The 27,923-nt window shown below is 30.4% G+C and overlaps 1 protein-coding gene and 1 long non-coding RNA gene across 4 annotated transcripts; one reads left to right on the top strand and one right to left on the bottom strand.

Annotated features, from left to right (window-relative positions):
- Nucleotides 1–10,300: 10,300 nt before the first annotated feature.
- Nucleotides 10,301–14,106, bottom strand: LOC100810627 (deSI-like protein At4g17486). 2 transcript variants are annotated; one of them, XM_006596017.4, is made up of 4 exons: nucleotides 13,590–14,106; nucleotides 12,780–13,067; nucleotides 11,918–12,035; nucleotides 10,301–10,548 (listed from the first exon to the last, which is right to left on the bottom strand). In XM_006596017.4, the coding sequence occupies exons 1-4, from the start codon at nucleotides 13,720–13,722 to the stop codon at nucleotides 10,518–10,520; spliced, it is 570 nt and encodes a 189-aa protein (XP_006596080.1). In that variant the 5' UTR covers nucleotides 13,723–14,106; the 3' UTR covers nucleotides 10,301–10,517. The 2 variants fall into 2 exon arrangements, with proteins under 2 accessions (XP_006596080.1, XP_003544599.1); XM_003544551.5 differs by lacking the exon at nucleotides 10,301–10,548 and having other exon boundaries at nucleotides 10,930–12,035; nucleotides 13,590–14,101.
- A 2,666-nt stretch (nucleotides 14,107–16,772) lies between these two features.
- LOC121173469 (uncharacterized) lies at nucleotides 16,773–22,820 on the top strand. 2 transcript variants are annotated; one of them, XR_005888390.1, is made up of 5 exons: nucleotides 16,773–17,279; nucleotides 18,539–19,378; nucleotides 19,456–19,540; nucleotides 19,624–19,721; nucleotides 22,684–22,820. It is a non-coding gene; the product is annotated as an uncharacterized lncRNA (long non-coding RNA). The 2 variants fall into 2 exon arrangements; XR_005888389.1 differs by lacking the exon at nucleotides 22,684–22,820 and adding an exon at nucleotides 20,893–21,529.
- Nucleotides 22,821–27,923: the final 5,103 nt, after the last annotated feature.

The raw sequence follows: 27,923 nt of genomic DNA, 5'->3' as shown, positions 1-27,923 counted from the left end.
ATTTTATTTTTGTTTTTAGCTAGTGTATTAAAAAATTATTGTCAGTATTTTGTGTTTGTGTAATTTACTTATGTTGATATGTTAATTTTTTGTCATTAAAAAATTATTATCGAAGTTTCACAACTCTTATTTGAACCATTTCTATAAAAAAAATCTGTTGGACAAGTGGTCTCAATAACTTAATAAGTGGTGAATTAATTTCCCACTAACAAACTTTTAACCCCCTTCTAAATGATAGGCTCAGAATGCAGAAGAAGAAGCAACAATCAATTTAATAATATTCTTTAAACATGCAAGACAAAATTAATTGCAATAAAATAAACGAGATAAGGGAAGAGAGAAATGCAAACTTGATTTATACTGGTTCGACCACTTCCCGTGCCTACATCCACTCCTCAAGCAACCCACTTGAGATTTTTCACTATCTTTATAAAACTCATTTTACAAAGTCTGAACCACACAGGGACAACCCTTCCTTTATGTTCAGCAATCCTTACAACTTAAGAGACCATCGGTCCCTTAATCAATTTCTTTGAATAAGAAGAAGAAGAAGAATTCTCTCTTTAAGAGAAGGATATTACAATTAAAGTTCCTGGATGAACTCTTAATAGATTTGCATGTGTTTGCCCAAGAGTTGTTGAGAGAGGATTTGACAATGAAGTTCTCTTGGAATATCTCTCCCTTGCTTTTTGAAGTCAGACACACATATATATAGACCCTTCGTGCCTTTTCAAAATGGTTTGAAGAGATGTGTCTTTTCAAAAAGCTTTTTCTGAATTTCTTCACTGGTAATCGTTTACAGGTTTCTGCTAATCGATTACACAGTTATATTTTGAAGGTTCATGACTTTTGAATTTGAATTTCAAGAGTTTCGTTCCTGGTAATCGATTACACACATCTGGTAATCGATTACATGTTCAAATTTCAAATTCAAAACCCTTTTAAACAGATATTTTTCAAACTTGTCTTTTGATAATCGATTACCAGAGCCTTGCATGTCTTGGAAACACTTTGTTTTGAGGCAAGACTTGATCTTTAGTGAATCTTGAAACAAAACTTTGTTTATTGAAGCAATCTTGTATTAATCTTGAAGCATTGCTTATCCTTTGAAGCAACTTTATTTGATTCTTCTTTGGCATCATCAAAATCATGTATACATACATTCACATTCTCCCCATTTTTTATGATGACACTCATTATCAAGTAGATTCTTTTTGACATCATCAAAATCCTGCATGATTTACAAAATCTTTTTTACTTAAAAATTTCATCCCATGAAGATAACTTTTGGCACTTATATAGTTATATGTATCAGATATTTTAGTTCAAATAATGCTTCATTCCCATAGTTTTCATGTCGATGAAGCTGATAATATAACTTTGAGGACTACAATCAACCAAAAACACATTAAAAAGTGTCCTAAAACAAGAAAAAATCACCTTTACTTCAAAACTTTTATTCCATGAGGGCAACTTTTGACTCTTATATGGTTATGTGTATCAGGTATTTTGGTTCAAATAATGTTTCATTCCCATATATTTCATGTCATTGAAGTTGATAATACAACTTTCAAAACTCCACTTGGCCTAAAAATGCAAAAGAAAAAAGTTCCAAAAAACAAGAAAAATCATCTTTGCTTCAAAATTTCATTTCATGAAGGCAACTTTTGGAACTTATATGGTTTTGATTTTGTGTATCAGGTATTTTGGTTGAAATAATGTTTCATTCGCATATTTTTCGTGTCATGAAGCCAATAATACAATGTTCAGGATTCCAATTGGCCTAAAATGCATAAAAAAGTGTCAAAAAAATCATGTTTACTTCGAAATTTCATTCCATGAGGGCAACTTTTGGTACCTATTTGGTTATGTGTATTAGTCATTTTGGTTCAAATAATGGTTCATTCTCATAATTTTCATGTTGATAAAGATAATAATACAACTTTGAGGACTCCAATTGACCTAAAAACACACAAAAAAGTGCCCAAATACATGAAAAAATCACCTCAACAGTAATATTTCTTTTCATGTGTCACGAGGTAACTATTCACCCGTCAGGAATCCTGTAGAACTTCACCTTTTGTGGTAGACAAGTAGTGGTCGAGATAGCACCAACCACTCATAATGCATTGACATAAACGAGGTTACTGTTCACTCGTCAAGAATCCTACAGAGCTTTGACTTTTGGGCCAGAAAAGGAATGATTGAGATAATATCAACGACAATCAATAGTCCAAAATGCATTAATGTAAATGAGGTTGTTGTTCACTCATCAAGAATTCTGAAGATCTTTAACTTTTGTGTTAGAAAAGGAGCGACCAAGATAGCACCAACAACAATCAATGACACAAAATGCATTGACATAAACAAGGTTACTATTCACCCGTCAGGAATCCTGTAAAGTTTCATCTTTTGTGTCAGAAGAGTAGTGACCGAGATAGCACTGATAACAATCAATGGCTCAAAATGCATTGACGTAAATGAGGTTATAGTTCACCCATTAGGAATCCTATATAGTTTCTTCTTTTGTGCCATAAAAGTAGTGGTCGAGATAGCACTAAAGGCAATCAATAACCCATAATGCATTAGTGTAAATGAGGATACTATTCACTCGTCAGGAATCCTACAGAGCTTTATCTTTTGTGTCAAAAAAGTAGTGGTTGAGATAGTACTAACGAAAATCAATTGCCTATAACATATTGACGTAAAAGATATTACTGTTCACCCATCAGGAATCATGTAAAGCTTCGTCTTTTGTGCCATAAAAGAAGAGCGACCGAGATAGCATTGGAAGAAAATACTTGACAACATATTTCATTTAATCTATGTTATCTCTTCCATTCAAATATTGATTCATTTATTTGTATAAATTGGGTAATGTATACATGTTAACTTCAATATCTCATCATCTTCAAACCATTTATTTTTCTCACAAAGTCTCTTTCATCATGGACAATACACCGTAGGAATTTCTCAACATTGATGACTCAGACCTCCCATCCTTTGTGCTTCTTTCTAACCCAAATTTGTCATCCTCTAGTTCAAGAACACTTATTCCTGGTCCTGCAGGGGTCGTACAGACTATCATGATGAATTGACAATCTAAGGAACCACTCCCAGCTCAAGAATTCATAATGTGTGCCCACTAAGAAAGCCAATGTGAATTTAACATGAATCCATGGTTATGTGCTTTAGATTTTGTTTAATCACAAAGTCAACTACCGTAAAACATTTATTGTATTTTATACACCTAAACCCTAAATTAATTGTTGAATTCATATAATTGAAGGGCTGGTAAATGTAGATGACACACCTCATAGGATACCATTAGGGTCCATTGACCATACTTTTAATCGTGTACCTTTAACAATCGTCATTGTCAAAACTTGTACCCCCAATGATTTTGGTGAGATGAGAGTTACGCTCAAGGTAGTCAAGCTTAATTCGACCTCTAATGATTACATTGTTATTTTTGGGATATCCATTCATATGAGTTTTAATTTCAGGGTTCTATAGACACCATTGATGCCGCTTTACAACGAACAATCATACAAGATGAAGATTTTGACCAATATATAATTGTTGGTTCTATCTTAGTTTTGTGAGAGGTAAGTTTCTTAATTTTGTTAGTTTTTTACTTTCGGTGTTACAGAGTTTATTTTTTTTATTGAACTAAATTGTGTACTTTACAAGCGGTTGTGTTTTGTCCCTTTCCTCCTCCCTTCAAATGTTATTTGAATATTACACTGCACAATGTTGCCAAGTTAATGTTTTTTGCATTTTAGGTTACCAATAAATTTGGTATTCACAAATTTGCATTGTATGCTCATGTGTTGTTAATATGTGACACGGGTGTTTCAAAAGGAGAATTGACCACATGTTAAGAACTATGTATTTTGTGCACGCAACATGTCATCAAGTATGATAAATAATGCTCCAACAATACGCTCAAGCAATAATTTTCCCGTTTATGTTTGTTTTTTATGGTCTTGATTATGTTTCTTTTAGGAATTTCATGTGCAATCTTCTTTTTATTGTTGAACAATAAAATTGTTCATTGGTAAATCTAAATGAGTTTACTAAGTGCAAAAATTAATTTTTACAATTTTTGGACATGATTTTCAAACCTTTCTAAACCAAATCAAGTCATCATAGTTGTAATGTTGAATCCATCAATATGAAAATAATGGGAGTGAACGATTGTTTGTATCAAATAACCTCATTTTCATAAGCAAAACAATGCAAATGATGCATTGTTCTAATGAAATAACCTCATATTCATAAGCAAAAATATGCAAAAAAAGGCCACCAAGAAATTATTCAAGTGCAAAATATGTTTTTTTTTTTGCTTTTTTAGACACCTTTTTCAAGCCTTTTAAATCGAGTCAAGATGTGAAACTTATACCATTAGATTCATTTACATGAAAACTATTGAATTTAACTATTTTTTGAACCACAAAACATCATAAATAATAAAAAAATTCAAGTCACCCACCAATAATTATTCTTACAATTAGTTACATTATATGTTAGTATTTAAAAACAATAATAAATAATTATATTATTTAAATAGAATAATTAAATATATTACTAATTATTTTTTATTTGTAAAACTGAAAAAATTTACAAAATAAAGAATCGAAAAGAAAAAACCGGTTTGGAATTCGCATTCGGGGTTCCAAATTCTAAACGGGATGTTCAAAAGAAAAAAAAAAACAAGGTGTGAATTTAGGACTAGATGGCTTGAATTTACACCATGAACAATGTTGGGGATAGTTTTGTTAATTATTTGGAGGAAGGGATAGTTGAGAAGATAAAAATATTAAAAGGATTTTTTGTGTAAAAAAATCTATGCATCAACTCCATAGTCCACATAGAGCTACAAAAGGTAGAGGAAAACATAGTCAGCTCCAAATTCTCGAGGTTTGTAATTCCAAAAAAGAAAAATTTTAATCCCAAATTTACAGTTATATATTTTTTATAAAGAAATTACAAAAATATAATAGAGAATAAAAAGAAAGAGTTACCTTGGTGACGATAATGGGTCCAAAAAAATTGGGAAGTGGGTAGGTGGAATCTAGAACCCCTGAGATGGAATCGAGAAGGGAGCGAACGAGACAAATGTTGGTGGTGGTGGTGGAGAGAGAAACCCTATTATGATAAGCTTGAGCAGTGCATAAAAGGGTGCCACAAAGCAATATGACGAACATGATCTCCGATCCCCAAATTCTCAGTTCTAGACATGGCAACGGAACGAGACATAGACAAGTATGTGATTCTCCACTTCCCCAAACTCATCCCAATTCTTGTCCCCATCCATGGCGGGTATGGATTTTTTTCCCATTCATGTCCCCATTAGGAATCGGGTATACTTGCCTCATACTCCTCTCGTCCAATAATTAAAAAAATTACAAAAAAACCATAAAAATTAATTTTAATTTAAAAAAACACTAAATATATTATTTATTCAAGGAGTCAAGCTTAGACGACCAACTTGTCGTAACCAATATAAAATTCTATCACAATAAAAATTTTCTCATAAAAATCATATTCATATCACCTAAAAACTATCCCGAAACATGAGACTTGAGAGAGAAACCATAATCCCTTATGACTTATGTTTGTCTTAGAGTTTTAGTTTCAGTTTTAAAAAAAATAGAAAAATAGACAATGATTACTAGGTATAAAAGTTTAATAAAATTAATTATGTAATATACATAATATAAATGAAGGGTAATTTAATAATTATATTGTCGAGTATAGGGACCGGAATGAGTATGAGTACTGGGCAAGTAGGTACATATCCATACCTACCCTCATCCCCATTTTTTTTAAAAAAAAATTGAGTATTACTCATACGTGTATCTGTGTGCGGTCAAAGCGAGAATTCCCGTCAAAGTCAGGGTAGTATATGCAAGAATGAGTTTGTTTGTCATGTCTACTTAGTTCAAAATTAAACCCAGATCCAAAATCAAAATCAACCACCAAAAATTGTTATTCATTTCTTCAAAGCAATTTATGGTAGTTTCTAACTCCGAAAAAATGAGTCCACTATAAAATTAACATCATGTTATCATATAATAATGTTATTTGATTGTAAGGACAAAAAACATTAATTGAATAAAAATTTAAGTGATAATATTGTTCAAAATTTTGTTCAATGACTAAAATTGAAAACTTGAAAATTTTAGGGACTAAAATTATAGCTAATCCTAAAAAATTAAGCAAAAGTTGTTTGTCCATATTATTTTTATTTTAGAAGTTCCTTTAAAGATAAAAATTGTTTGATAAAAGTACATTTGCAAAATAAATAAATAAAACTGTAGTGAGAAGTATATCTATAAATTAAATTATGGAAAATTAAATTTATTTATATGCAATTATTTTAACGATAATAAATATATTAAAATACAAATGTTTAAAATTTTAATTTTAATAATGTATAAAATACTTTAAATAATAAAAAAGTATTTTACTGAAGATTTGAAAATATTTTATTATATTAATATTGATTGAAGAAATCTAAATATTAAGTAGTACATATAAAATATTTAAAATTTGTCGTTATGTCATCAAATTAATTTTTTTTAAGTTAAAACTTGTTTAGTAAAAATTTAAATTTATATAGAAATGGTCATCTCATCTAACAGAAGAGTATATTTAGTAAAATAAAATAATATATAAAATTAATTTAATTGACCTAAAATTATTTTAATGATAAAAAATAAATAGTATTGTAAATAGATATATTTTAAACTATATATAAGACGCGCATTAACAGAGGCCTTCAACATTTGTTTGTTGCAGACTTGAAGCCACCCGAACGTGCGTGAAGCAGCATGCAAGAAAAACAAACAAAAATGCTTGATGAATTTTCATATATTAGATTCGAAGCGTGATACCCAAAATAGGCTCTGCTTAAATTGAAAATAAGTTGATCTAAGTAGTTTTTCCAAAAGCTACTTATATTTTGTTTTTGGTAATTAAGGTTTTAGTCGTCGAGGGTTTTGAATTTTTTGTCTCTAAATTTTTTTTAAAAATTTGGTCCATAAAAAATTTGTCGTTATTAAAAATAGTGGGTGCCATTAATAATTTTTGTTAAATGTTATTTACTTAAGTGGACACAAATATCATCATAAATTATAGATGAGGAGGATGAATTGTTGTTTCACGTTGCATATCTCCTCCTGAATGGTTGAATGGTTGTTGTATATTTATAGGTGTTTAGAGCGTTAGGGTTCAATAATGATTTTTCTCTTTTTCTTTTGTTAACTTATTGACAAGTGCATCAATTCCCAAGTAATAAAATACTCGAAAATTCGAGTGTCGAATCCACATGGATTTTGTTTGTACTTAAATTGATGCAAACTTAATCTACAAGCAAGAGATAATAAATTTAAAATAAAAGATAAAGAGAGGTAAAAGATAAGATAAATATTTAAAGATAAAGATGATGATAATGCTTAAAGGTAAATTCAAAAATTAAAAATATGTTGGAGCCTAGCATGTCTAACTACCATTGATGCAATGTTAAGGTGTTTCTTTTCCAATTTTCACCCACACCTATTAAGACACTCAACCTTGATCCCTCACGATGAAGAACCTAATTTATTTATTCTCTCCCAACTCGCTTTGTAGATATAAAACAGTAAATTGCATGAAGTTTGGAGATGTATGCATAGGCAAAACAAGATTATTCTATCCCTAGATGCCCTTTCCCAATTCTTTAGAAATTAAACATTTTCCAATGCCTAATCCCTAAACAGATGCATGGATGATCAGGTCACACAATAACAACAAAGCACAGGAAAGAAACAATAAAAATTGGCATTGCATTAAATAGATAGTAATGAAAGATTACATTACAAGGACATTTGATTACAAGGCTCCCAACAATGGGGGTTTAGTCTCTCATTGCCATGAAAGGCTTTACACTCTAAGGGTTGGTGTGGATAGAAGAAGAAGAGGGATGAATAAAGGAAGAGAAGAGGACAATGGACATAGAAAGTGAGTTTCCCCTATTAGAGATACTTATGTATTCATTAGATAGTTGTCTCAGTGTGTTTTTTTTCCTTAGCTTCCTACTCCTTTTATAGGTCTAAAATATCTTAAAATTCACTCGACCTCGTGCTAAGCAGGCTTAGCTAGTATGGTGGTGATCACGTACTTAGCATGGGATTCTCGCTAAGCATGCCTTTGGCTTCTTCTTGGGCCTTCTTCACGCTAAGCGTGAGCGGACCACTAAGCAAGGAAACACGCTTCTCTTCACTTGAACTATAAGCGAGCTATCCCAATCTCCAACTTTTCTTCAAGTTTTTGCATCAATTTTCCTCCAAAGCACTTGAAATTCGCTTCTTTTGAATCCTACTGCTCAAAAATTACAATGATATTAAATTTCTTATTATTTCATTTAAAACAACAGTAAAGTGAAGAAATTCTAATCATTCTTAGTCAAAATTGACTATCAATTAAACTCAAATTGTTATCACCTTTGCATTTTAATAACATAATATTTCAATTACTTACTTAAATATAACAAAACTTATGTAGCATATATGTGACATATACATAGCACTTAATCTATCTTATTTCATGACACTTCATCACTTGATAGAGAATATAAATGATAGAGACTATCTTGAAGAACCAAAAATTTTAAAAAAAAAAATAATTTATGGACCAAATTTTTAAAACCTCATAATTTGAGGACTAAAAACTTAATTAACCCTTTTTTTTCTTTCAAAATAAGTTGCTTATGATTGTAATTTGATGCTTTTTTTTTCATTTTTATCATTGAAAATTATTTTTTTTAGTCCTTATAAAATATGTTTTTTTTCATTTTCATCTTTAAAACACTTTAGATAATACTTTGAACAGTAAAAAAAATTAACAGTGAAAAAATATCATCTAAAATACTTTAAGGATAAAAAATAAAACAAAATACATTTGTAAGGACTAAAAAAAAATACAAGAACAAAAATAAAAAAAACATTAAATTGTAGGAATGAAAAAGATATTTAACGCTTCACAAAATCATGATTTGATTTTTTTAACACGATTTTAAGTGCCAGGTCATTAGTTTTTATGTCAAACAATAATTTTAAGTATAAGTGAAAAAGAAAATATTTCTCTATTTGACCAAACAGCATTGCTTATCAGGAAGGATTTCAAGTATGGAAAGTAGCGGATCATCGTGGCTTTGTTTTATTGATTAAACCAGTGTTTTTTAAAAAGAAGTATATATTTGATGGAAATCAGGCACGCTAACGCTATTGAGATAACCATTTTCGTCACAATTTGCCTCACACCAAAGAGTTAGAAAACCTTAGAATTCCCGTTGATATTGTGAGACTAATTTGGAAAAAAATATCCTCAATAGATTAGCAATCATCTAGATCTAACTTAATATTTTTTTTTCCAATAATTCAAGAGTTTAGATGAGTTGAGTCCTGGGTCCTGAGGGCTTACCAATATTAGAGTAGATCTCAAAGCTCAAAGAGATTATCCACCGAGAAGATTTTCACATCAGCAACGAAAATCAAACCCCATGTACTTTGTGATATGAGTTTATTATATACCAACTACACCAACATTTGTTTGTGTAATATTTTTAATTCAACCGTAGTACCACGCGTTATATACTTGTATTGTTAATATTGATAATGTAATAGTTCTCCATAGTTGGATTCTTACTCCAAAACAGTTACAAAGTAATGAATAAGAAACGAACGCGGAAGGTGGGACATGCGAGGACATGATTTCAAAATCAAAAAGAAAGAAAAAAGTCTTGTTGGTTGTTATGCTTTTGTGCGAAGTTTAGTATCATGCATGTCCAAAGCATGAGAAAGCGAATAATAATGTGGTGCTTATCCTTTACACTACTGCCACGGGTCAAAATACAACGGAGCAAGGAAAGTGTTTCGAGGGAGACACATGCTAATGTCATCTACTCCAATAATGAACTACAGGTGGATTTTCAAATTTTGTCATTGGAAGAGTTAGATAATTTTTCCTCCTTATAGTCAAATTATTTCTTTATTATTTCCCTCCAATCTGGGGGAATGAGATGAAACAGGAATTTTGTTTTGTATTATCATAATCAAGGTTTTAAATTATAATTGTTTATGTTGTGGAAGATTGTTGACAAATATAGTCGATGGGATGACAATTACAGTCGCAAATACTTTAAAAACCTTAAATTCCAGCCAAAAATCACAGTTGCAATCCTTTTTTAAATCTGTGATCATAATGTATCCGAACAATGGAATAAAGGTTTTTATTCCATTATGATCTATTTCACTTTGTTCTTTTTAGATTCATTGAATTTCATCTTAAGTCCATCAATAAAAAAATAAGCAAAGTACTCAATAGTTGGAGAGAGGAGACAACACCCAAATGAGGGGATTACTGGTTAGAGGGAGGAATGAGGACTGATCGCGATAATATCCATCAGGATCGAATTATGTTGAGTAGAAAGATGTGACCACATTGAAAAAAGATACATTTTAAAAAAAAAATTAATGGACACCCCAAACTCCTATGGGACACCTACAAAGAGAGTAAAAAAAATATAAGTATCATAGGATTTTTAATGTGATAAGAAGAAAGAAATAAAGAAAAATGAGAAGTATTAATAGGATATTTAAAATAATGAAATGTTTGCGTATCATTATTCTTTTTCTTATCAAATATAATTAAGAGATCTCAGGATAAAAATACCATCTCTGAAACTTTAGTCTTTAGCTGAGTTGAATGATATCGTGTGATCTATATATAACCTATCTCATAATAAGGCTTTGTCTTATTTGTATAATTAGTGGATCCTACAACTAATCATGGCAAGTCCTTATCTGATAAAAATTACATCTTTTTTTCTCTAACATGATCATATCATGTTACGAAGCTATAGAAAGACCCAAACTCATGATATAATCAAGTAGGGATAAACTGCCCCAAATTATAGTTATTGGTAAGCCATTTATGTCATGCCAATTCATCTGTGATTACTCACAATTACTGAACATAAAAAACTAATAAACACAATGAGACCAACTTAAGGAGATTACATATACACGTCCTCCTCACAGATGGAAGGAAAATTACAGCTCAAATTCTACCTAATTGAGGTGGCAGCTAACTCTATTAGCTGCATTTTTCTCTACCTATAATATTGCTTTGCATTTAATAATACATTGGCAGCAGCAACAAATCCATGCCAACTCCACTGGGTGAAAAGATACTAACCTTGCATAATAATAGAAGGTCCAAGGCCAAATTTGGATTTGAATGTCCAGAAAGCAAAGTTAACTTAATTTCAAGCTAATTTGGTCTCTGAAACACAGCATCCCCAAATTTTCTGTTTCTTTTAACATTTCATACTTTGCATTTGTATATCAATGTTGACAAGGATGCTTCTTGATCAGATTGAGAACCCTGATTAGATTCAGCTAACTACTCTTTATTTCCCTCAAACACACCATCTCTCTTTTATTTCCCGTCTTGCATTATTTTGCACTTCAGCCAATATAACACTATCCTTACATATTGAACGCATTACTATATGCTCTACATCAGCAGTAGCAGATAAATCTCAATTCAGACCAAAAAATCTAGAAATGAAGACCCTTTCTGTTCACGGAAGAAAGCAGCCACTTAAAAAGAAGAGACAATGCAACCATTTCATTTTTTTTCCATTGCCACACAATTAAAGATATACGTACAATGAAAAACTTGCTTCTCTGCCCATCTTTGGTTGGTTACATGATTCTAACAGCCTATATATTTCGGACTTTGACTTCTGCCAAAGCTTTACTTTACGGTTAAGGTTGAGGATGGAGAGGCATTAATTACAGAAGAAGATGGAGGAAGGCAATGTCTTTGGCTACTAGACAATGCAGGATTGGGTGAAGCCTCATACCTGCTCGACTGGCTTCTCATTTTCTTCTTTTCTCCTCCCTCTTGAACCCTGTCTAATGTAACTTGGCGAACCTTTGTTTCATTTAGGCTGGGTGGAAGAACACAGTTGCAAAGAAAACCTTCATATTGAGAAACAAAACTTACCATTAGAAACCACGAAATGCTTAGTAGTTGTTTTCTTTTTCTTTTTCACAAGATGCAGTACAGGAACATGAGAAATTTGCATGTGCCATTTATGACATAACAAGCATATTAAATGGGAAAATTTGCAGCGTGGTAAAACAGCCAGAGATTTAAATGTTGAAGGCATTAAGCATTAAACCTACTGGCAAAACTGTCACTTAATGCATGTGGTGAAGAATTCTATTAAATATATGATTTTCATATTTGAAGTTACTGGTCATCATCATCAACCCAAAAACAAGTATTCAGCACTTTATTTATATCCAACAGAATAAACAATTAGAACCTAAAAACAGGAAATTTAAAAACAAAGATTAATCTGAATCATAACACTCAAAGTTTAACAGTCATGGCCACATATATAACTACATATTGCTAGGTTGTGGTTGACATGCAAAAATCAACAGCAAATTCACCTAGTCCAGAACTTGTATTACTTAAATTCTGAAAGAGGATGAAGAGGGTTTGTGTCATTCTAGAATCTAGAGGTCAGGTAGCACATTGATCCCTCAAAATAATTTTTTTCAGATAGCAAAGAGTTCATTATAAAATTTCCTTTCTCACAATTGCCATAGCTTCTAGCAAATCTCATAAACATCTGAGTGAAAAATCAACTCATACAAACATGATCAAGAAAGCAACTAATCACAACAAACTCTCCGGTATCCCTTATCCCTTACCAAGTCTAGCAAGCCGATTCACCCATCGAGGAATAGACTTTCCCGTTAATCTGAAACAAAGATCTTCGCAGAAGTGGTTGCAGTTTTTCTGGATAAGGTGGTAGGTGTTCCCAGAATACTCATCAGCCAGCCTCTCCATGAACACACGAACATCCTTCGGTCCCATGTCCGTCGATCCAATGAAAATCGATTTCCTGAAGGTGAATCCAGGGCAGTGTCCCGGCTCCACTTCAAAAATCCCAGTCGTGTCGCGTTCATGTGCTCCAAATCCATATTCAACCCCATGAACTACAACAACACAGAATCAAAGTCACTAAAACAGTTCCCAACTTACCAAAACCATCCCAACAAGAAATACACCACCCCATAATACATTAGAATAAACATAATGCAACACACATCATATCATACAACAAAAATCAGTATTTTCCCCAACTCAAAATCCGGCTCAATCAGAATTTTCAATAATTACATTAAAATTGAAATTAAATTAAAATTCAAGTAACCCAACAAACTATATAGCATTAAATTGATTTTAGAAATAAAATTAGATAATTTCATTTTATTCCAGTAGAGTTCGGTACAAGATCGTTAATGGCGTCATCATCATCATATTATTATTATTATTATTATTATTATTATTAACATTACACGGCCCATTTTAAATTTCACTAAAAAAATTAAACTTTATACACACTAATCAATTCCAAGGATATGAATTGAAATTGGGTATGCCCAATCACCGAAATTTTGTTTAATTCCTTTAAAAAAAAAAAAAAAAAAAAAACAAAGGTTAACGGCGTTGGTTACCTTGAACGCCAGAATGGTAAACTCCGAGGCCAAGCCAATAAGCGTAACCGTTAATTGGGGTTAGGTCGTAGACGTTAAGGTAAACCGGGTTCGAACCGGGTTTTTTCTTGCGCGGAACCAGTTTACACAACATTATGGAATAGAATACGATGTTGTTGTTGTTTTCTTTTTCTTTTTTGGTTTCGCAGGTTGTGGCCTTTGGGCTATGTGTGTGTGATATGTGAGGAGGGAAATGGGGAAAATCTAGAAAGAACTCAAGGGCAAAATGGGAAGAGAGAAAAGAGAATGGCCATTGAAATTTTCTCTGATTTTGTTGTTGGTGATCCTAATTTGTTCTTGCCTCTTCTTGTTTCTTCTTCTTCTTCTCATTATATGATTGCTCCTTCGCTTTCGGAACACGGAGAAGAAGAGAATCTTGCAGTGTGCTATGCCTTTCTCCCTGCCTTAGCTTTTATTCATTTTTTCTTGGTGCTGCATTATTTATTGTTTCGGGAAGGAAAGCTAATCATCACGAGTAAAGATTTTAATACTACTACAGTAGTATTTGCTTTTTACTGAAGATTTTGTTTTGAAATTTATATAAGAAATGCTTTTAAGATGAGCTTAATCATCATTCATTAATAATATAAAATAATTTTATATTTTTATTTAATTATATATCATCTTTAATATTAAAATAATTATCATCAAAATTAATAAATTATTATATATGATAAATTATAATTAAATAATATTAATATAAAATTATTTTATGTTATTATTCGTAAATAATTCATTTTTAGTTTAGAGATACATATACTACTTTCATCTTTTGGGAGATATAGATACCTCTTTCTTAACCATGAAAAATAGGCTAAGCACTCATATTTTGCTTATAATTAATTTCTAATAAAAGATTTATCTTTTCATTTTTGGTAGAAATTTCTTTCTAAAAAGTGTAATTAAAAAAAAATCTCATAGTAAAGATCATTCGTCATATTTTCTTATGAAAATTAATAATGAGTTAAATCACTATATGCTGTACACTTATAATAATATAATAAAAAAGACAAATGAATTATTAATTATTTTTTACTAAAATGTTCTTGGTTATCTTATAATATTTTAGGCAATAAATTTTTTTCTCTATATCATGTTAAGTCAAAAAAATACTGGTATCTTAAGATGAATCAAAACTCTTAATTATTTTTATTAGATGCAAATAAGTATAAATATTAAAAGTTATGTTTTATGTGATATTAGACTATATTTTACAATCCTACGTCTGGATCTCAGACGAAAGTAAGCTTAAAGTCATAATCTGATACAACATTAAAGATAACATAAAATACCTTATTTAATACTTTGTGTCTGAACTTCGTTTTGCAAGAATTATCTCACAAGACATTCTTCTAGGATCTATCAAATCGCATACAGAATAAATGAAAGTCAAGTTAAGTTACCAAACAACATCAAAAGATGTGTTTTGTAGTGACATATATGATTTAATGCAAAGGAAAGGATTTTTCGCTAAACTGTCCTACATGAAAGCTATCAAGAGTAGTTTTTCGGCACGAAGAAATATGTGCTCCGACAGTTATAAACTTCATACACAAGTTTTAGTGAAGAATTATACCCATCTAGAGACAACAAATACTTAAACTAGGAGCTTACATTCAAATTCTTTTTGTAAAAAGTTCTTTGTATATTCTCGTTAAGTTTAAAAAACTCTTAAAACACCTTGAAATAGTTGAGAGAAAAGACTAAATGTTTAGATTTTATATTTATCTATAAGACGAATAAGGATTAGTCAATAAGCAAAACAAATAACAAATCTTTTTATTTGTATAGAGCTAGCGGTAACTTGATAAGACACAATACTAATTTTGTTCGAACTTGGTAAAGAGCTCGTTTTTGTAAGTGTCAAAAGTGATAGTGACAACTACTTGTAAATTTTTGAAGTTAGTGGAATTTGATTATTAGCCAAGAATTAGACATAGTCTTGTGGTAGATACAAACTAGTGTATATCCTTGCGTCTTATGCTTTCAGTTTATCTTCTATTTTAAACTGACTAAGAATTTGAATCTGATTTAGTTTGAAAGCACTTATTATGTTTACATAATCTGTTTGTATCATCAAGACTTTCTTTTGTGAGAATTTGTTATGTGTTTTACAAAATTAATTTTAGACAATAACTTTATTTTCATAAAAAAACTTTAAAAATTCTAAAATTACAATTCAATCCTCCTTCTTATAATATTTGTTTTTACATCTCTTTAACCATTCTTCACTCTTTATATATTAATAAATGAGAAAATTAATACTACTAAATAATTAATTTTTTTAAATTTTTATAAATTAGTTAAAAGATTCGTATATATAAAAATAAATATAAAAACGAATATAGTACCCACTTAAATATAATAAATAATACAGATTTTATATTAACAATTTAATCATCAATTATCATATATAATTTTTTTAACAAATATCCTAAAAAAATATTTTAAACATGATTTTTTATTAATTGATGATATAAAAATAGTGTATGCCTATTAACCTGTTTAAAATAAATTTATTTGTTATTATTTTTGTTATTTTGATAATTACTATTACGATTGGCATTCTATATCACTATATGTCAATTATATTTCTAGAAAATTCAATTGTATATAGACTTGATTTATTTTGACCCGTAAAGAAAAGGCATAAATTATTTTGTTAAAATTTAAAGTGTTGTAGTGATTGCTATTGACTCCGACACGTTAGATTTTAAATTTTAAATTTTAATCAATTGTAAATTGTTCCTTTCTCTCTCTTACACATAATTACTCTTAAATTTTACTGTAATAAATTTTGCAATTTATTATTTAATAAATAAAGAAAAAAATGTGTACATAATATATATATATATATATATATATATATATATATATATATATTAATTTTGTTAGTTCAGCAATTATATTAAAACTTCTCGTAAATATAATTTAAAAACTAATTGAAAATATATTACACTACTATATTTTAGCATTTATATATTATTGTAAAATAATATTACAAACACGTAAAACACGGCAACACACACGCAAAACACGGCCATACCACTCCTCCATACAACAATTTGCCTCTTGATAAGATGACCATTGCTTGCTCTTAGGGGCAAATTTATGAAAGAGGGTTACTTTTAAAAACTATTTATTAATCAGGGTCTATTTTTAAACTTTTTACAAGGGGGGTCTGTTCCTCCATGGATGCTGCATGATGGGTTGGCAAGATAGATGTGCCGCCATCTGCAATGACGAGAACGTTGCTGAGCTGGAAGGTTGTCGCCATTGTTACGGGCAAGACGTAGTCCACGTAGGAACCACCAGCATCAATGGCCAGAACCATGCAGCAGGTCTCGCCTATCCCATTGGCGAGACAGCTTGTGCCCAATTGCAGGGGTGCAGGAGTGCAGTGTTGCAGGGATGCAGGGAGTAGGTTCCAGGCTAGGGCTTGCATGCAGTGTTTTTAAACGTTGCTTTTTTGAACGTTAGCTGTTGAACGTTGAACATTTTTTCCTATAAAAAAAATCTTCATCAACAACTTGAACTTACATTTCAAACTTACAAAGCTTCTCCTCCCCGAAATTCTTGAGCTTCTCCTCCAATGCTATCCTTTGCTTTCTTCTCCAATTTTTGTGTGCTCTTTCTCCTTCATAATTACTGGTAAGTATTTTTTAATTAAATAATATTTATGTATTATGTTCTTAATATTATAAAAAAATTAAGTTAGTTAGTATTAATAGGTATTTTAAGATTAGGTTAGTTAGTTTTAATATGTATTCTATTGTTAATTTTTATGTATTAATATGTATTCGAAGGTTAGGTTAATTAGCATGAAAATATTATTTGGTTAGTTGGTATGAAAATATTATTTGATTATTGTATATATTCTGAGATATTATATGTGTTGTATATGTATGATATTTTAGTTAAACATATTAGCTTTAATTAGGCACATGTAATATTAGTTTTTGTAATATTAGACACAAGTTAATATTAGCTTTAGGTATATATATCTAAAATCTAGGCACACGTAAATTTTGAACTTTTGTAATATTAGGCTAAATAATTTTGAGCTTTTGTAATAATATTTGGCTAAACAATTTTGAGTTTTAAATAAATGAGTTGATAAGTTATATTATTTGATTTAGTTATTTTTGGTTTGAATTTTTTTAATATATATATATATATATATATATATATATATATATATATATATATATATATATATATATGATAGGGTAGTTTATGTTAGTATATGGTAGGTTTTATTTTTAGTTTGTAGGTTAATATTTTTTGTTTTATGAAATTTACGTTATTAAATATATATTATGATATATTATATGTTATATATGTGTGATATTTTAGTTAGACATATTAGCTTTAGTTAGGCACACGTGTGTGTATATATATATATATATATATGATAGGGTAATTTACGTTAGTACATGGTAGGTTTTATTTTTAGTTTGTAGGTTAATATTCTTTGTTTTAGGAAATTTACGTTATTAAATATATGATATATTGTACATTATTATTATTTTTGTATATATATATTGTTTAAATAATTTTTGGCATTTTAATATTTGTTTGTATTTTAATTTATTTGTTAGTCCATATTTTATTTAATTATTTATTTGTTAATTGTAGAATATATTATGTTAATTATTTAAATTTGTGTGTGTATGTATTTGAAATTATTTGTAGAATATATTTAAATTTTATTATTTGTAGAATATATTTAAATTTTATTATTTATATAATATATTTTGTTATGAAATAATAATATTTATTTATTTATTTAAATTTGTATAATATATATTTAATAACGTTTTTATAAATGTGCGTAGTTTAATTTATATTATCTACAAATAATGTATAAATTGATTTGTAAATTTATTGTATTATATTTTATTTTGCAGTAGTAATGGAATCTTCATCGTCATGTCCATCACATATTAAAATTAAGTCTGCCTCCATCGATGGTGATGTATTACGGATGCAACCTAAGCATGTTTCAGAACATGTTTGAAATGGGGAAGAAAATCGGAAATTACATATCAGACGAGCTGTCCCCACATATCAAGGGGAAGAAGAAATTCCAGAGCAAATTTTTCATTTTCTTCGACAATCTGGTTTTTACTCGATTATGAAGATGGGATACTTAAAAATAAATGTCTCATTAATTAGTGCTCTGATAGAAAGATGGAGGCCGGAAACACATACGTTTCACATGAGATGCGAAGAGTGTACTATTACTCTCCAAGACGTCTGTGTATTGTTAGGTATACGTGTGGATGGTTTACCATTAATCGGTCCAACAAATCTTGATTGGGCTGATTTATGTGAGAAATTATTGGGAGTCAGACCACAAGAAGGTGAAATTAAAGGTAGTGTGGTTAAATTAAGTTGGCTGGCTCACCATTTTGCACAAATAAATAACGATGACGTCGAAGAACAAGTACGAAGGTTTGCCCGTGCATGGATACTGAGATTCATTGGAAGTGTCTTGTTCGTTGACAAAAACAGTAACAAAGTTTCGCTAAGGCACCTTCAATTTTTACGTGACTTTCAAGACTGCGACACATATGCATGGGGACCTGCTGTACTTGCTTTTCTATACAGAGAGATGTGCAGTGCCACCGATTATAAAACTAAATCAATCGGAGGTATGTGCATCTTACTACAAATGTGGGCATGGGAACGATGTCCAACCTTGGCTCCAAAGAGGACTCCTTCCCAAGTAGACCACTGGGGCACAGGTTAGTCATTTTTAAAAGCGTCTTTCATTTCAATAGAATAAATGATTTTAGGGTATATTAAATTTTAATCTTTGTAGGTGGCTGCGACGTGGAAACCAACATATCAGCAATGATCATATGAGATTTTTTCGTCGCAAGTTAGATATTATGAAACGTGATGAGGTAAGAACATGGTATTGTATTTGTAAAATAAAAAATGATATGTTATTTTACTAAAATGTTGACAACTATGTTGTTATATGCAGCTTGTTTGGGAGCCTTACACAACAATCGTTATATCATTGTTGCCTCTCATTTGTGTACTCGGAAGTGTCGCGTGGTGCGCGGTGGTGCTCGGAATCAGGTAAATATTTGTAACACTTGTAAATAATTAAACATAATTAAAATAACTTCAAAGTAAAAAACCTAATTACAAAAATTTATACACTTAAACTTCACGTATTAATTTTTTCTCAAAAAACAATTATTACTTCAATTAAATATTTTGTGAATCATAAAAATAAAAAAATCTATTTGCTTGCTCTATTAAACTTAAACTAGACATCGATACTTCATTGTAACAAAAAAATTATTAGTCCAATTAAATAATTCTAAAAAAAATTCTTAATTTACAAAACTGGAAGACTCACCTCTAAATATTTTTAAGTCAGAAATAGCATTAACAAAAGCTTATAACCCGAAGGATCACACGTCAAATTTCTAAGCCACAAAAATCATGAACAAAGACGCTTACAAATTATTACTCATAATAATTTAAAAATAAAAATTCTAATTCCAAAATTACTACACTTAAACTTTACCTTCAATTTTTAGTCTAACAAGAAAAATTATTACTTCAACTAATACTTTTGTCAATCATAAAAATAAAAATTATTTATTTGCTTGCTCTATTAAAATTAAACTAGACATTCATACTTTATTCTAAAAAAAATTATTACTCTAATTAAATAATTTATGAAAAATTCCTCAACTTCAAAATCTGCAAGTATCACATATAAATATTCTTAAGGCTAAAATACCTTCAACAAAGGCTTATAAATGGAAGAGTTACACTTAAAAAAATTTCAGACACAAAAACCTAATTCAAATAATTACTGGTAATAATTTCCAACTACAAAATCTAATTCAAAAATTTACTACACTTAAATTTCAGCTTCAAAATTGATTCTAACCACAAAATTTATTACTTCAAAATAAACAATTTGTAAATGATAAAAATTATTAACAAATTTAACTTCAAACCGAATGAAATAATGCTTCTAAAAATTTTACTGAAGAAAAATTTGTTCCTTAAAATGAATACAAAAAATTATTACTTTCAATAAATAAATAAAACTTTGAACATGGAATGAATAAACTTCAAACAAAAATAAATTTGAAAGAATTTAACAAACTTGAAAGAATTTCTGCCTTTCTTTCTCTCTTCAAACTATTTTTTTCTCGTTTTCTTTCTCTTGCTTATGCCTTTCTTTCTCTCTTCAAACCTGTTTTTCTGGCTTTCTTTCTGGCTTTAGAATGTGGAATTTGAAGTTATACCATCCTCCTATTTAAACAAAAACTACACAAGCCATTATTAAAGCATGCCCGTGAAGCCAATTTTCTCCAAAGTCTTCTGGCCACTGTATCCATGTGAACCTTGCACAGCTGCAATGCATGTGACCCTTACACAACTGCACAACTAGCCTGCAAATGGTTCAACTCTATTCTGCATGATTCAGCCCTAGCTGCATGCATGATTCAGCCCTAGCTACATGCAAATGGCTTACGAACAATGCCCTAAGCTGTCTCGCAGGAAGCAATGGCGGCACTGCTTGTCAATGGTTCTCGCAAGATGCACTGGCGAGTTTCATGCATACGTGGGGGAGGCTTCTCGCCAGTGGTGCTGGCGACACACCCACGTCACCATGCATCTCGCCAGTTGTGCTGGCGGCACATGTACCATGTAGCCACATCACGAAGCTTCTCGCCATTGATAATGGCGGCACACCTATCTCGCCAATCCTGCTGACGGCATCAACGTAAGAAGAGACCCCCTTCGTAAATACTTAGAAAAAGGATCCCTTTACGTAAATAGTTTGTAAAGGGGACCCTCTATAGTAAATTTCCCGCTCTTAGTCTTAGATTCTCCGTGTCAACATAATATGAAACTCCAGCTAACTCCGTGATTAGTGATTAGATATTATATTTTGATTTATATTGTGTCTTTTCATAATATATATTTTATTGCTTCCCATACTATTTATAAAATTATTAAATTATAAATATAATATTATAAAAGTAAAATATTCATTATTTTTATTTTATAAAAGGGAAGTCAATAAAAAATATTTAAAATTATTATATTTTTTAGAAAACCAAAGAACAATGATTATGCATGTTCTCAATATATGCATAAGCAAGTTACTTTTGCCTACAACTGTTCAACCAAAAAAAAAAAAAAAACGCCTGCAAGTTGAAAAAAAAAACTACAACGTACAATTTAAGATTTTTCCTTTAATCAAATTATATGAAAGAATATTCGATTAACTTAGTACTTTAATTATAATTAAAATTTTAATTGGATTTCTCAATTATTATAAAATCCACCTAAGCCCTTCAATTATTTAAAATATTTCAATTAGATCCCTCAATTATTTAAATTATTTAAAATACTACGATCATATCCTTTTGTATAATAAAATATATAAATTTTGATTGAACTTTTTAATAATTAGAGACCCAATAAAAGATCTTAATTAAACTTTTTGATAATTTAGAGACCTAATTGAACTTTATAAAAATAATTAAAGGATTTTTTTAGCAATTAAGAGATTCAATTGAACTTTTTTAAATAATTAAATTACCTTATTAAACTTTTTAATAATTAAGGAACATTGAACTTTTAATTATAATTAAGGGATAATTATATAATTAAGCCAAGAATATTGTTACAAAATTAATGAGCAAATATTATATTTTACTGTGTTATATAAGGAATAAAAATTGGTAGGAGCCTAGGAGGGTAATATACTAACTTTACCGAACTAAAAACAGTTGATAACAAGTACGGGTAACAACTTGTACTCTTTAATTAAGTAGGTCATGGTTTAAATCCTGATTTAATTCTTGAATATAAAATAAATTATATTAAAAAGAGAATATTAATGTTATGTATGCTTACGATTCCTACAAAAATTTATCACTGTTTTCACATATATATATATCAACTCCATTGACATTATAAGCACCAAAACACATTAACTGATTTTGGATTCAGTGACTTTTTCTTGTTTTGAATCCTTATATTAATCTTTTTCTTTTATTAGTCAGAAAAATAAAGGACAACACTAACTCCTAACAAAGGAAACACCATGAGAATCAGCCAAAGGCAACAGTCTGATCTTAGGTGGATATACATTCCAAGTAACCCATGGATTCCCTTATGAAGAACCTTGTCTTGTCAACCAGTCCGCGCAGTGGTTAACTTCTCTAAAAGTATGGCTAAATGAGAGTTGCCAATATTCGTGTGTGAAAGCTTTGAACATGCGATTAAGGATGGTGGCATAAGGATGCCAATGAGACTGAGGTTCATTGAAGAATCTGACTCTCAAATAACTTTCTAAAACCTTCATTCCAAGCCGTTTTCAGTCCATGATAGATAGCTAACAGCTCTGCTTTCATGTTTGTAGTGAACCTGCAACAGCTTGAAAAACCTGCTTTCATTAGATTAATCTAATTGTATAGATTTCTCCACTTATTTTAAAAAATATTTTTAATAGTTTAGTTATTAAATTTATGTGAACACCCAATTTTGTTTATCCTTTTATTTCTTAAAAAAATAATAATATTGTTAATTTCAAATAAAGCAATTCTTTCATTATTTGCTTCCTTTTTATTAATATTTCAATTTGTTCCGAATTAGTTACGTTAATTTTATCTATCTTGCCCTTTTTCCCTATATTGAATCAATTTGATTCAAATTCCAAATCCAATTTGAGTTTCATTGTTTTTAATTAAAACCAATATATCTTGTGTTTAGTTTTATTTGCTTTGTTGATTCCTTTTCGAATTTAACCAAGTCAATTTGTGCAAGATCATCTTAACTATTCACTTTTAGAACTTGATTTGATTTAATTTCAAGCACAAAACAGACTTCGAATAAAAATGATGATAAAAAGAGAGAAAGAAAGATTTTTACTCCATTGAAGCCATTTAGGCCATTGAGCTCTTTTGGAACAATCTATTTCTAAACTCTGTTCAATTCAATCAATTTCAAATAATAGTCCAATGTAAATTACATTGATCAAGATAAAAATATACATTGATAATATCTTCAAAATCCAATAAAACAGTTTCTTAAATAAAAAAACATAAATGAAAAGCTTGGTTCCCTGTTCTGAGCCATGCTCCGCCACCCTACACCCTGGTTCAGCCGCACTGTCTTCCTTGGTTCAACTGCTTGTTTGTGCTGCATGGACTCCTAGTCACAAGTGGAAGCAATGGAAGTTGCGGTCATTACCATAAGAAGACAATTTAAAACGATTACAATTGACAATAAAAAAATGTTTCCAAGCCTCTATAAATAGAAGAAGAAACCCAGCAAGAAGGAGAACAGAGGAGAGAACTCTAAAGAGACCAGATACTCATAGACCATAGAAGAAAAAACAACTGCACACCAAATTACATACCAAAGATCTGACTACATTTTCGATATCCCCATGCCACTATTTTGTCGAAAGAGTGCCTCAATAGAATTTGGTAGGACCGTAGCAAAGTCAAGTTACTTCCATGAATAAACCTCCTTCCAAATTAAATTAACCACCATACAAGAAGAGAATAAATGTTGGGTTGATTCCTCCTCAAGAAGACAAAAAAGGACAAAACGTCTCACTTCAATTCAAAATGTTTTGCTTGCACAAATTATCTTTAGTCGGTAAACGATTCCTCAAAATCTTCCAAATGAGGAATGATGTTTTATGTGGAATCTTTAGTCTCCACAACACAACAAAAATATTTGTTGAATACTGCAAGGGAGAGTCACAAGAAAGTAGCAAATATGCTGATTTGGATGTGTATCTCCCCGTGGGACAAGGTTCCCACACCCAAGAATCAGCCAAAGAGTGATGAATGATCACACTGTTCAGCAAAAGAAAGAGTTGTTGAATGAGATAGTTTTCCCATTCAAAACCTTCTCTCTACGCCAAGCGATCTCCCACAACCAGCCCTCATGACTCCACCTTCTCATATCCCTCACCATGGCCTCTTTGTTAACCGACAAGAGAAAAAGCCTAAGGAACAAAGATGTCAAGCTTTGTCTGTCTACCCAATCATCGGTCCAAAACCTTGTTTTTTCCCCCAACACCCACCTTCCACTCAACCTTTGTCAAACCATCCCTCACCACTATGACTCCCACGCACACTCTTTATAACCTTCCACCACTAGGACACCCAATAATGATCATTCTCCCTCAAAAAACCTTTCCACCCCCATATTTTGATTCTAACACTCTAGCCCACAAAGCCTCCTCATGGTGGAAAAGATCCACCTCCACTTTCCCAACAAAGCCTCATTAAAAATACTAATTTTTTTTTTACACCTAACCCACCACTCTCCTTACTCCCACAAATGACAGCCCAGCTCACCCAAGCAATTTAATGTCTCAATTTTTTTTTTTTTTATCTAAAATAAACATGTTGAAATCATGTTGACTTGGTGAAGGAAAACATATGAGTCGTAACAGTTCAAAAATCTTAAAATAATAAAAATAAAATAACTAAAGCACATGTCACAAAATCAAGAACTACGTGGATTCTGATTCTTCACTGTACCGAGAGATATGTAGGACTAGGGAACCGCCCCTGTCGAGCCCTATAAAATAAAACATAAAATTTCACCATACGTAAATATTGAAATAAATTAATTCTCATTTTCTATTATAAATAACTCTTAACTATGTTTTAGGGTGAGATAAATATTTTAAAAGTTATTAATAAATTACTTAGTTAATTATAGGTAATCGTCTTAGGACGAACATCATAGAGTGCTTACACATTCCCTACACATAATCGACTCCTTGACCCAAATCTCCTTTTTGAATACTATTTTTCTTTTAATTGGGTTTTCCAATGTTTTCTTAATAAAAAATATTGGTGGTGACTCTACTAGTTTTTCAAAACGGGTTGCTTTGAATTTTCATCATTTCGTTGCAACCCTGGTTGCGACAATTTAGCTTTTATATTTTAAAACTATAAGAAAAATATTATTGAGTGTGTAAATTAACTAATATAAAATTATCACTTTAATTGATGGTCTCGAGTATTGTTCAATAGTTATCTATTGTGACAAAAATTTATAGTGTGTAAAGATAAATATCACAAGAAGGGGAGTGAATTATGATTTATCGTAAAAGATCAATTCTTTTAGAAAAGGCAGGGTTTTTCGTTTGTATAGACAACTTTGAAAGAAAGACAATCTTTATCACAAGAAAACTTCATACAATGAGAAAAACAAATTTTTAAAAATGTAGTTTATCTTATAACTTTTGAAACACAATTCAAACCCAATGTCAGTTAATCAAACAGAAAGGAAGAGATAAAAAAAGTAGACACAAATTTATACTAGTTTGTCTATACCACTGAAACTACCTTCAGTTTTTTATAAATCACCAAGTTTCACTAACTTTTCACGAGTGACAAGTATTATGTCACGACCACTCATGGCTCTTACACATCAAACTCTACCCCATGTTTGATCAACACCCAATATTCTTTCTTCTACCAAGCCACTACTGGCTCTAAACAAATCAAACAAGATTTGGGATGAAAGATGGCTCGGAGATTAACATACAATTGTCTTACAGACACTTAAACAATCTAAGCACTTAGTCATTTTCTTTTAGGATGTTCAAGGTGTTTTGGGAGCTTTTCTAATCTTACAAGAAAATATTCAGAAAGTCTGGTTGAAGAAGAACAATAGGAGAAATTATGCACAGAAGGTGAACTACACCGGTGTTCAAAAAATTTTGGTTTATATAAGCATTCAACTTTAGATATCCATTGTCTCATAACAGGTAGATCTTGTTTTGATCTTTGTTTGATAGAAAAAGGGTCGTTAGGTGCATTTAATGCATGTCCTTTCCTAATGCAGAGAGATCTTTCTTTAAGGCTTGCGTGTATGAGAGATTGTAGCAAACAATTAGATCTTTGTGTCAAAGCAGGTTTTGTATAAGAAAGCTTGTCTTTTGATGGTATATTAGATCTTGACTTCATTTATTCTTCATAGGATTCAACAAATCCTAGGAGAATGTTTTGCCCACAATAATAAATGAAGTATCAAAATATCATACCATATGCAGTGTCACATCATGATCTTATCTTCTTATTGTCTGAAAATCATTAGATGCAGATATTATACAGATATCAAACACAAATCACGCACCATATTTTCTTTGTGTTTGTTTGCATCTAATCAAAATAATTAAGGATCTTGATCAGTCTTTCAAACACAAATGTCTTTGGACTCAACAGAGTGTGAAATTGTCAATTTTTTTTTACAATATTAAGCTACTGACATTTTTTTACAATTTTTTTGACAATTTTATATACAAACCATTGATATCTTTCATTTGACAGAAACTTACGAGAACTTATAGGATTGCTATGAATAGTAAAATTCTCCGTTGAGACCACTAGTTAAAGTGAAATAATTTTGTATTGATTAATCTACATGCTCAATAGTATTTTTTTTATGGTTTTAAAGTATTAAAAATATAAATAACTAAATTAGTATTAAAATTAAAAATATATTTTAAAACTAGTAAGAAAATCTAGGCCATTAAATTAATCTGGTGGTCTAAAAAAAAGTAAATATCACCATGGCCAATGTCACTTAATCCTTTCGCCAAAACAATCCTATCATCAATGGTATCATAACCAAATTGGGCAAAAGGTAAAGGTTTAAGAGTTAATATGATTTGTGTGTGGAAGTCATGGTATAATATGTGTGGATTGGAGGGTGTGGTCTTGTTAAGGTCTAAAGAATGATGGCACGAGGGTGGGAGTCTCATTGGATATATTAGTGTTAGGTCGTACATCTCTGCTAATGTTTTAATTACGTTAGGATTTATGTTGGTAAGTGTAACCGAATCCCAATTGTAATACTAAACCAAAGCTCAGTCGTCTCTCAAGGGAATAGTGCAAGGATGAATATTCAACTTAAAACCTTCGGATAAAGATATTTTTGTGTTTTTATATTTTAAACTACCTAAAAATAAAACTAATTAAAACAAAAAATAAAAGATATATCTTTCTAGAGAGATTAATGTGCTGAAAATTTAATAACAGAAATTAAAAGAAAATATAAGAAGTTATATGTTGACACAAAAATAATTGTAGACGAAAACAATAAAGTTGAAATACTAAGATTGTACTCAGAATCCTCCTATTTGATGCTATTCCTCACACTTCTACATTGTTATATTGTCAATCCCCAATTCACTAATGTATTTGATCCCTAATCCCTTATGTCATAGACCCTAAATCATTTGCTTTAATTCCCAATCCCTAG

Source organism: Glycine max, chromosome 14 (assembly GCF_000004515.6).
Source record: "Glycine max cultivar Williams 82 chromosome 14, Glycine_max_v4.0, whole genome shotgun sequence".
Classification (NCBI taxonomy): Eukaryota; Viridiplantae; Streptophyta; class Magnoliopsida; order Fabales; family Fabaceae; genus Glycine; species Glycine max.
This window is presented reverse-complemented; position numbering and strand designations above follow the sequence as displayed.